Below are 12,500 nucleotides of genomic sequence, written 5' to 3'. Positions count from 1 at the left end.
ATCTTTAATCTTAAAATATATACATATATTTAGACACACATACATACATACATATATATTTATATGTATATATATGCATATGTATATAAACTGACATGTATATGTATATGTATATATACACTTATATGCTGTACGTTTTTATCTCTCACAGCTACAGTGATTTCACTGGTTGATGATTAAAGAATACACATAATAATGTAAAATGGTTGATTATGACTTGCTTCAAAGTTACCTTTCACAGGAGCTGAATCCTGAACTTTCCTTACTTACTTACAAAACATATGTTACGTCCTTAACTTTTATAAAGCCATAATCCGAATTTCTTGAAAGGAACTATGAAAGTGTTACTATTTGTAGAATCCTTTGGTACACACACAGCCACTCTTTCATGCTGAACCCTCGGCGGCTGATCCGGATATTGTAGCCATCCTTCACCTGCCACTGGCACACCAGCTGGACACATAGAAAGTCCTCATATATGTACATATATATATAAACACATAAATATAAATATATATAAATATATATATCAACACACACACACATATATATAGACATATATATACGCATACACACACACACACACACACACACACACACACACACACACACACACACACACATACATATATATATATATATATATATATATATATATATATATATATATATATATATATATGTATGTATAGACCTATATATATGTATATCTAGGAATATATACATATAGATAGACATTCATATATATATATATATATATATATATATATATATATATATATATATATATATATATATATGCATATATATACATACGTATAGACATATATAGGTATGTATATATATAAGTATACATATATAGACATATTTATGTCTATATATGTGTATATGTAGATATATAATATATATATGTATGCATATATGTATATATATATACACACACAAACATACACATACACATACATTTATTTATAAAATACATATACACTAACGTATATATATGATATATACATATACGCATGTATGTGCATATGTATGTTTATATTTATATATATGTATATGTATATGTATATGTATATATGTGCATATGTATATATCTACATATATGTGTCTGTGCGTACATATGAACATACTGCGTGTGTTTATATACATATACACATGTATGTTCTATAAATAAGTATATATATATAGATGATATATATTTGTATGTATATATATATGTACATATACATATATATATATGCATAAGACATACATATATTCCTATCTGTGGCAATGTTTGTATGTATTTTTCCACTTTTAAAATCATTCGATTACGTGTTTGCTCTCCAATTTCATTGAACTTTTCATCACATGCTTAATTTTGAAAAATTATCCATTAAGGAATGTGATATTTGATGGAAATATTAAACTGTTTGCTCAAGTGTGTCTCCTAGCCATATAAAAGAGTGAGGACACCTCTTGGCGTCACTCGCATCACCATCACCATGAAGACTGCACTCATCCTAATCTCGGTCTTGGCTGCCTTCGCCAACGCCTCGGTGCTTCGAAGCTCTTCCGTGGAGCGAGCGCCAGCCACTGTCCGTGTGAGCGGAAGCCGGTCCTCTCTTGAGCCCCTTAAGCTCACTGTGAAAGCCTTTAACGAGGAGCATCAGCTTCGTCTGCAGCCTGCCCCCTCGCCCCTGGCTGCGGAATTCAAGTTGCAGACAACCGCACGCGACAGTCAAGGACGACTGGTCATTGAAGACGCACCACATGACTCGCTCGTTCCTCATCTATACCATGACCCCGATACTGGTGCCGTGGTCTCCGTGGACGGCACTCAGGTGGAAGGCCTCATAACGCCCACACTTGCCATCAAGGCAAACGAAGACGGAACTCACCAGGCACAGCGACAGTACATAGCTGAAGCCGGCGCTTACAACGACTACTTGGAAATTCCCACAGAAGTCCGTCAGTATCAAGCACAAGCTAAAAGCCCGAAAAGTAGACGAGGTGCCCTCAGTGTCACAGCTGAGCTCTATGTAATAGTTGACAGCACCCTCGCTCAACTTTTGGGATCCAACAGAAAAGTGAAAGAGTACCTGTCCGTGTTCTGGAATGGAGTCAACAAGAGGTTTGCTACCATGAGTGACCCCAAGGTCAATCTGGTTCTGTCTGGGGCTCTTATTGTTCGTGACTCAGCCGACGAGACTTACATAAACGATAATGTTCTTCTGGAAAACTATATCCATGGAGAAAACACACTTAGTTCCGTCAGCGATTGGCTGTTCCAGAACAAAGCTACCTTGCCTGTTTATGATGTGGCCTACCTAATGACGGGCAAGGACATGGCTGATGTTGAATCTGGCATGATTCAGGAGGGTTTAGCTGGCATCGCCTGGAAAGGAGCCGCATGTGTTGTGGCCAGCGGTAACAAGCGCTCTTTCAACACTGGCATGGGTGAGGACATGGGCGCATACTATGTGGGCGTAATGACTGCCGCCCACGAAATAGCACACAATCTTGGCTCTCCTCATGACGGTAAAGATGGAGCAGAAGCTTGTTCATGGGACGACGGCTACATAATGAGTTACATTCCAGGCAAAGCCAACAAGCTCTTCTTTTCCTCGTGTTCCCAGAAACTGATGAAGGAGTATATGGCGAGTGACGAGGCTGCCTGCCTTCAGAGCACCCAAGTAGGAGAGAAAATTCCTCTCTCTTCCAAGCTGCCAGGTGAACTCGTCTCCATGGACGAACAGTGCCAAAAGCAAACTGGCAAGTCAGATGCCTATGCCTCGAAATCCGTGTCTGAGAACTCTCTATGTGTCCAGCTGGTGTGCCAGTGGCAGGTGAAGGATGGCTACAGCACCTGGACTTACACCCAGTCGACAGGACGTCCAGCCGCCGAGGGTTCTGCATGCAGGAGTGGCGGTGTGTGTACCAACGGAACCTGTCAATAGCAACTCTTCCAAGAAAGTTTGCTCATGGTCCAATAAATACAAACAACATAAACTATGTGTTATCTGTGGAAAGAATGTCCAACTACCGAGGCCTCGGATTGCAGGAAAGATTGCTTCTCCACCAACGGATCATGTAAAAGGAAACTTTGAAGCTAAATTTTGTTGATGACCTAATAAATATAAGCAGCATGATTGATGTTTAGATTTAACTCCTAATTACAATACTCTAAGGAGGCCTTTCTAAAAATGTGATTTAATGTTACTTATAATCAACTCTTTACATCGTAGTGTGTATTACTAACCAAAAAGGAGCAATACTTTGAAATGCATCTTAAACATTGTCAAAAGATTATCACTTCTCCGTCTGGTTACTTTATTACATACATTTGATTTTCTCCTATTCCGAATCTCCTTTAACTGTTTTCATGCTGTTACCTGAAATCACTGTTTCATTTATTATTTGAGTTTTGAATTTTCGTACTTCTTGCCGCTTCTTTTTATTTATAGTCTTCGTTAGTGCAACTATTTTGTCCCTGTTTGACGATTCTTTCATGACTCTACATTTTTGCATAAGCTAGTTTAAGTTTAACTTCTACCGAGAGTTTGCTGGAACTTTGCTTTCCATTCTTACCACCTACTTGAATTGCAACCTCCTCAATTATGTCATTGAATTGTTTATTAGTTTAGTCAATATTGAGATATTTGTCGCTGGGAGTTGAATATCTGTTTTGGATATTAAGGCTAAATTCTCTCGCTCTGGTCTTCAAGTTAGCTAAATTTGGCAGCGGTTTTCGTATAAGTTTGTTCCTTTCACTTATGAGGTTTAATGTAATTAGTATATCGCACCTATTTGAAATTATGAAGTCAACTTAATTTTTGTCGTCAGATGGCTACTTTCTTACTACGGTTTCTCCTGTCTTCCTGTCTTTTTACCTATTTTGGCATTAGAATCGCCCATAATTGAGAAAAGGATTTTTACTCTCTCGCTGCCTAAATGAACATAGAAGCTCTTTATTTCTTCATGCAGGTTGGAGCACAGACGAATAATCTGTAAGTTATACCTAACCTAACCATAATTCCTGCTTGCTACCCTGGGATCTACCTCTTCAATAGAGCACGTGTCCATCATTAGTATCTTCTATTTTCCGCCTCATGTTGTAGGACTGCAGGGAGTCCTACAACATCCCATTTAATGAAAGAGTGTTCCTCAAGTAATGCGAGTGAGTCGGATTTATTTCTCATGGTCCTTTTATTGTATGTGCAAAGGTTCATGAACGTGGGGAGACCTGTCTTTAACCGGATATTTTTAGCACCCTCTGCTCCAGGGCGATCCTGATCGCTCCAGAGCAGGGGCTCTTTCGCCTTCGGGAATTGAGGGCCGTTGTTCAGTTGGTACAGTCATGATTCTTTGATCGGGAGGTTGACAGCCGAGTTCCCCCCCATCTACTGGCTTAGGTGTATCTTGGTGGGAGTGGGAGTGTTTTAACCGGGATGCCAACGATAAGTCCCTACCTTGTGTGGACTTAAGAGCAGAAACGCACGGGTTTGATCACTATACAAGTCCATCTTCTTGTGAGCATGGGCTTGAGTATCAGAAATGCATTTATATGTGATTATATTTTATACATTGATTTCATTTATGTTTATGTACACCCGGTGCAGACATAGTTGTTCACCCGCACATGCCCTAAGTACTACGCATATGTTCATTTTCGTGCACAAGCAGTTACAAGCATAAACTGTTACACATGTTCCTATGGATATGGATATGCATATATACTCCTACGTTCTACGCAACAACGCTCATGCACATGCAATCACATACATAGACAGATGCGCACGTCATATGTACGTCGATATATGTGAACACACATTTATACATATCTTATACACGTACGCACGACTATACACACACACACACACACACACACACACACACACACACACACACACACACACACACATACATATATGTATATATACATACATATATACATATATATACATACATATATATATATATATATATATATATATATATATATATATATATACACATACACAAACATACATACATGCATACATACATATACATACATATACATATAGCATATACACATACATATACATACACATATATACACCACATATATATACATACACATACACGAACACACACTTATATACACACACAAACACACAATATATGTATATATATATATATATATATATATATATATATATATATATATAAACATATACATACATGTATACATACACTCATATACACACATGAATACATACACATATGCACAAATATACCTATCTACATATATATACACCCATGTATACCCTCACGTACAAGCACGGGAGCATACACATACATCCTGTGCAATTACATATAATTATACGCATACATATTAACTGTACATACACAAATATAACCTTGTACACGTACTCACACAGACCTGCATACACATGCCCGCATACGTGCATATGTACCTGAATATAAATTTGGATGTGCATGTGTACTTCTCTTTCATAACCACAGACATGGGAGCGTACATACACACACACACACGCACGTGCGCCATAAGCAGCTGCGTACTTCCGTGCATACGCGCCTATACACTTGCACAAACGTTTGAACAGTGTCTGCATGAGAGGCCATACGCAGTCCATTTTAATGAGCTCATGCATTATAATGTGCTTAAATTGTAGGGTTGCAGCAGAGGGGTTGGGGGAAGGAGGCGGGTGGTGTGGGAGCGGAGGATTGAGGATGATATTGGAATGGGTAAAGATGGGGTTTGGGGGGTTAGAGGAAGTTAGAAAGGTGATTTTGTATCTGGCAGTCTTTAGAAGAGGTGACGCGTTCCTTAGCTGTTGCCAAGCTTACCAGCGTGCGCCCTTGGCCGACCGGGACCATAGGTCGTGGGGTTAGCGCCTGGCGTTCGTCTGAGGTGTCAGTGCTTGAATTTCGCTTCGTTAATACGTGGTTTAACTGGTGGATCTTGAGTCGAATGGCTGAATTATAGATGTGACTCTGTGGGTTCTACCTACCTGATTTTGTGATGTACTATACTTACATACCGGCGGTTTGGAGGTTCCCTAGCGATTCAACTTAGAGGAAAACTGCAATACCCTTGCGATTTAGCACTATTATTTAGCGACCTGTGGGTATGGATGCAGGTGAAGCTCGTCATTTTCTAATTACTTCGTACTTGGTAGACCTTTTCTGGGAGGAGATTTTTTCCCTACACTCAGATTCGGTTTACCGGCTTCAGGCGATTTACTTCTTTGAGTCACTAGGTCAAGTGTTGTAATTGTGATATGTTCAAAAACTTTAACACCTTGCTATATTGAGTGCTGTTTACATATTATCCCTTTATTAATCTTGTATTTTAGTAAATATCGATGTTGTGATTTATAATATATTCATTCGTGAACCATTCGTATGAACGGGTGGTGTGCTTCTTTATACACCGTTGCAATATATATATATACTTACATATATATATATATATATATATATATATATATATATATATATATATATATTCAAGCACACGGACATATTTGTGTGTATGTACATATACGATGTGTGTCAAAAAAGTGTTCCCTTCAAAGTAATTCCCCTTGAGTCTAATACAACTTTTCATCCTCCTCTGCTACGCTTGCATGCAGTCCTGGGAAGATTCTGAAGGGATCTTCCACAGTTTCGTCGTCATAGCCATTTTGATGTCCACGTATTCAAAACAGGTTCCCTTAATGATGCCCTTGAGCTTGGGGAATATATATATATATATATATATATATATATATATATATATATATATATATATATATATAACCATATAGATCTACATAAAGGTTTGTTTTAAACACGGGTAAACACACGCATACATAAAATGTATGTATGTATACATATACATATATGTGCAAATATATCCACACTTTTCTGTACTATATATCTATCTATATAGTTTAAGAAAGAACTAGAGTTTCCATCAGACGGACAAATAACAATTATTTGAAATCAATACACAAAGACACACAGACAAAACAAAAAACAAAGAAACGGGAAAGTATGTCCTACAGATGCTCAATTCGATAGCTGAAAACTCAGCCTTGCCAGCCTCTCTCTCTCTCTCTCTATATATATATATATATATGTATGTATGTATGTACATATGTACATATATACATGTATACATAAGCCTCTTTGGTTTGTTTGCATTCAAACATCTAGCTATTTTCATTACCAATATCGAAGTAATAACGTTTAAGATTCATTTCAAAGTATTGTTTTCATTGACTGGTAATACAAACAACCATGTAAAGTATAGTTGATTATAAGTAGTATTAAATTATAATTATGTAAAGGCCGCTTCAAAGTATTGTAGTTGGGTGATAATATTAACATCAATTATGCTGCTCACATTTATTAGATCATCAAAATTTAGCTTCAAATCCGTTGGTGAAGAAACAAACTTTCCTGCAAGTCGAAGCTCCGGTAGCTGGACATTCTTTCCATAGATAACGGATAGATTATGTCGCTAGTGTTTATTGGACCATGAGCAAACTTTCCTGCAAGGAAGCCTGGAAGAATTACTATTGGCAGGATCCGTTGGTACACACACCGCCACTCCTGCATGCAGAACCCTCGGCGGCTGGACGTCCTGTCGACTGGGTGTAAGTCCAGATGCTGTAGCCAACCTTCACCTGCCACTGGCACACCAGCTGGACACATAGAGAGTCTTCAGACACGGATTTCGAGGCATAGGCATCTGACTTGCCAGTTTGTTTTTGGCACTGTTCGTCCATGGAGACGAGTTCACCTGGTAGCTTGGAAGAGAGAGGAATTTTCTCTCCTACTTGGGTCCTCCGAAGGCAAGCACCCCCGTCACTCGCCATATACTCCTTCATCAGTTTTTGGGAACACGAGGAAAAGAAGAGCTTGTTGGCTTTGCCTGGAATGTAGCTCATTATGTAGCCGTCGTCCCATGAACAAGCTTCTGCTCCATCTTTACCGTCATGAGGAGAGCCAAGATTGTGTGCTATTTCGTGGGCGGCAGTCATTACACCCATATAGTACACACCCATGTCCTCACCCATGCCAGTGTTGAAAGAGCGTTTGTTACCGCTGGCCACAACACATGCGGCTCCTCTCCAGGCGATGCCAGCTAAACCCTTCTGAATCATGCCAGATTCAACATCAGCCATGTCCTTGCCCGTCATTAGGTAGGCCACATCATAAACAGGCAAGGTAGCTTTGTTCTGGAACAGCCAATCGCTGACAGATTTAAGTGTGTTTTCTCCATGGATATAGTTTTCCAGAAGAACATTATCGTTTATGTAAGTCTCGTCGGCTGAGTCACGAACAATAAGAGCCCCAGACAGAACCAGATTGACCTTTGGGTCACTCATGGTAGCAAACCTCTTGTTGACTCCATTCCAGAACACGGACAGGTACTCTTTCACTTTTCTGTTGGATCCCAAAAGTTGAGCGAGGGTGCTGTCAACTATTACATAGAGCTCAGCTGTGACACTGAGGGCACCTCGACTACTTTTCGGGCTTTTAGCTTGTGCTTGATACTGACGGACTTCTGTGGGAATTTCCAAGTAGTCGTTGTAAGCGCCGGCTTCAGCTATGTACTGTCGCTGTGCCTGGTGAGTTCCGTCTTTGTTTGCCTTGATGGCAAGTGTGGGCGTTATGAGGCCTTCCACCTGAGTGCCGTCCACGGAGACCACGGCACCAGTATCGGGGTCATGGTATAGATCAGGAACGAGCGAGTCATGTGGTGCGTCTTCAATGACCAGTCGTCCTTGACTGTCGCGTGCGGTTGTCTGCAACTTGAATTCCGCAGCCAGGGGCGAGGGGGCAGGCTGCAGACGAAGCTGATGCTCCTCGTTAAAGGCTTTCACAGTGAGCTTAAGGGGCTCAAGAGAGGAACGGCTTCCGCTCACACGGACAGTGGCTGGCGCTCGCTCCACGGAAGAGCTTCGAAGCACCGAGGCGTTGGCGAAGGCAGCCAAGACCGAGATCAGGATGAGTGCAGTCTTCATGGTGATGGTGATGCGAGTGACGCCAAGAGGTGTCCTCACCTTTTTATATGGCTAGGAGACACTTATGCAAAGACCACTACTCCCTATACGCTTTTATTTTCTATGGTCATGACTGATTTGTGAATCATATTTGCTCGATAGAAATTAAGTAATAATTTTAGAGTTTAATGACGTAGCGTCATTATGTGTGTGTATATATATGTGTGCATTTATGAGTACATGGATAGGCTGTGAGTGTGTATGTGTTTTGGATAGGTGTGTATGTGTGTTTGTGTTTTATATGAATAAACATACATAGATACAAATTTATTTAAAAAAATGCGCAAGTATGTGTGCGTGTATATATATGCTTAAATATATACTATATATAAAATACAAGTATCTACTATAAATATATATATATATATATATATATATATATATATATATATATGTTTACTATACATATATAAACGCATTCAAGTATATATACATATATACATATATATGTGTGTGTCCACGTGTGTGTGTGTGTGTGTGCGTGCATGTGTGTGTCCGTATGTATAAGTGTGTTTGTCTATATGTCCGTGAGTGTTCATGCATATATATGCATGCATATATATTCACAAACATACACGCAAATATATATATGCATGTATGTATGTTTATATATTCACACTTGAATATAAGTAGATATAATAAAGAAATCCCCATACATAAACACACATATGTATGACAAGACTTTATTTGTTAATCACATTTCCACGATGGAAATTAATAATATTCGAAATTCATATTAGTGGAGTGTTTGCATTATATATATATATATATATATATATATATATATATATATATATATATATATATGTGTGTGTGTGTGTGTGTGTGTGTGTGTGTGTGTGTGTGTGTGTGTGTGTGTCTGTCCATATCTCAAATTTATTCCTTTATATATTCATAGACGTATATCTGTGCAGATGCATGTGTCCATTTATGAGTACATGACTAAGTGTTTGTGTGTATGTTTTGGATAATTGTGTATTCATAGAATAACAAAGTCAATGGGTATCAGAAGTGAACTAAAAAGAAAAGGACATAAACATTTTGGTAAGATACAAACTATGGGTAAGGGTGAGAACATACCAATAAACAGGTGTGAAGTGCTCGTTACTGTGGTTGGGCTAAACTGTTAACAACTGAAAGACTGTTGTTGTTTAACTCGGGTTCTATCATCGAAACGTTACATAATAAAAATGTTCGCCACAGCCCTGGTTCTCCTCTTCATACTGAGACCGGTTCCTGAGTGAAAAATCAACTACTGAAATTATCACTAGAAGATATGGCCAGCCAACACTCAAGACCTACAGATGTGTCAACAAAACATCTTCAAAATCAAGAAAATAGAATTGGACCTGAAATTTCTAAATTATTGTAAACTATATTATACTATCCCCAACTTCCTCGGATTTAAACTTTACGGTAAGTCTTTCCTCTCTACAAACACCTATAAATCATGGGTGTTTAAACTACTTGACCGTGAAATCAAAAGACAAAGCAGAAAACTTGCAAGACTCAAGGACAGATAACCATGTTCTTGACTTTAAATCAAAAGTAGGTTTCTTCGATTATAAATGCCTCTTAGCTTTGATTAATCATAATGTTGATAAAAGAATGTCTTCTGTTGAAGAAATCCATCTCAGAAAGTTAAAGAATTTAGGTATCGACTTCAGAAACAAAATCGATGCCAGCAAAGTAATCTTTAACTTCTCAGACAGAATTCTATCTGAAGATGAGAAGAATGCCTTATCTCTTGGTTTAGATTTTGGTTTACGGCCCCGAAAATTTAGCTATGTGAATTTCTTTGTTCATTTTGAAAGAACCTGCCAAATGCTTAAGAACTGTAATATTTACAAAGATACATTCAATGCAGTTTGTAACAAAAATTCTGCTCTTGCTAGCAATATTTATGTACAACATTGCAGAGAATTTATGCACAACCCTGACCAAAATTTAGAAGATGATATGATTGTGATATTGAGACCAGAGAAAGGAAAAGGAATAGTAATCTTGAACAAAACTAATTACTATATAAAAAAAATAACCTGACCAGCCACCTCCTTAAACTTGAAGATGAAATAAATTGAATCTTACGACCTTTAAAGAATACCATCAACGAAGCCACTTATAAACTCCCTTCTTGCTTCTGGCTCTCGTCCCGGTTGTTTATATAGACTCCCCAAAGTTCACAAGACTGGTATACCTCATAGACCTATTGTTTCCTCACTTAACACATTTAATTATAACCTGTTTAAATTCCTTGTCCAAATCATCTATCCCATTTCCACAAACGAGTACCCCATTGCCAACACCTTAGATTTCGTGAACGAAATCAGACAACTTAATATATTGAGGAGTCAATAATAATGGCCAGGTTTGATGTTAAATCAGTGTTTACGAAAGTTCCTCTATCAGAAACCACGCAGTTAATTAGATACTTTATCGGATGAATCTTTATCACAATTTGGTCTAAACAAAAAGCATTTAAATTCATTTTTAATGTGGCCACAAATGACTCTGTCGTTGCCTTTATATATACATGCGCATATATGTGTGTATGTGCGTGTGTGTATGTATGTGCGTGTGTATGTATGTGCACGTATGTTTTTTATTTTTTATTTTTTATTGTTTTTAGATGAATTTGTATCTATATGTTTATTCATATAAAACACAAACGCGCATACACAACTATCCAAAACACACACACACAGCCTAGCCATGTACTCATAAATGCACACATACATATACACACACATAATGATGTCATTAATTTCTAAAATGATTACTTAATTTCTATAGAGCAAATATGATTAACAAATCAGTCTTGACCATAGAAAATAAAAGCGTATAGGGAGTAGTGGTGTTTGTATAACTGTGTCTCCTAGCCATATAAAAAGGTGAGGACACCTCTTGGCGTCACTCGCATCACCATCACCATGAAGACTGCACTCATCCTGATCTCGGTCTTGGCTGCCTTCGCCAACGCCTCGGTGCTTCGAAGCTCTTCCGTGGAGCGAGCGCCAGCCTCTGTCCGTGTGAGCGGAAGCCGATCCTCTCTCGAGCCCCTTAAGCTCACTGTGAAAGCCTTTAACGAGGAGCATCAGCTTCGTCTGCAGCCTGCCCCCTCGCCCCTGGCTGCGGAATTCAAGTTGCAGACAACCGCACGCGACAGTCAAGGACGACTGGTCATTGAAGACGCACCACATGACTCGCTCGTTCCTGATCTATACCATGACCCCGATACTGGTGCCGTGGTCTCCGTGGACGGCACTCAGGTGGAAGGCCTCATAACGCCCACACTTGCCATCAAGGCAAACGAAGACGGAACTCACCAGGCACAGCGACAGTACATAGCTGAAGCCGGCGCTTACAACGACTACTTGGAAATTCCCACAGAAGTCCGTCAGTATCAAGCACAAGCTAAAAGCCCGAAAAGTAGTCGAGGTGCCCTCAGTGTCA

General features: G+C 38.9%; 3 protein-coding genes across 3 annotated transcripts in view; 2 read left to right on the top strand and 1 right to left on the bottom strand.

Annotated features, from left to right (window-relative positions):
* The first annotated feature begins 1,481 nt into the window (after nucleotides 1-1,481).
* Nucleotides 1,482-3,134, top strand: LOC138866322 (A disintegrin and metalloproteinase with thrombospondin motifs like). The gene has a single exon (XM_070138804.1). The coding sequence runs from the start codon at nucleotides 1,488-1,490 to the stop codon at nucleotides 2,940-2,942; it is 1,455 nt and encodes a 484-aa protein (XP_069994905.1). The 5' UTR covers nucleotides 1,482-1,487; the 3' UTR covers nucleotides 2,943-3,134.
* A 4,265-nt stretch (nucleotides 3,135-7,399) lies between these two features.
* Nucleotides 7,400-9,020, bottom strand: LOC113821034 (A disintegrin and metalloproteinase with thrombospondin motifs like). The gene has a single exon (XM_070138803.1). It carries the CDS (start codon nucleotides 9,006-9,008, stop codon nucleotides 7,554-7,556), a length of 1,455 nt encoding a protein of 484 aa, XP_069994904.1. The 5' UTR covers nucleotides 9,009-9,020; the 3' UTR covers nucleotides 7,400-7,553.
* A 2,945-nt stretch (nucleotides 9,021-11,965) lies between these two features.
* The window catches only part of LOC138866321 (A disintegrin and metalloproteinase with thrombospondin motifs like), a 1,660-nt gene continuing 1,125 nt past the window's right edge, over nucleotides 11,966-12,500 (top strand). Inside the window, exon 1 of the mRNA XM_070138802.1 lies at nucleotides 11,966-12,500. This exon is cut by the window's right edge and continues 1,125 nt beyond it. Coding sequence (XP_069994903.1) covers nucleotides 11,978-12,500 — 523 coding nt within the window. The 5' untranslated portion in view covers nucleotides 11,966-11,977.

Source organism: Penaeus vannamei, chromosome 25, assembly GCF_042767895.1.
Source record: "Penaeus vannamei isolate JL-2024 chromosome 25, ASM4276789v1, whole genome shotgun sequence".
Lineage (NCBI taxonomy): Eukaryota > Metazoa > Arthropoda > Malacostraca > Decapoda > Penaeidae > Penaeus > Penaeus vannamei.
The sequence above is the reverse complement of the archived record's forward strand: the minus strand, read 5'-3'. Positions and strand labels throughout refer to the sequence as shown.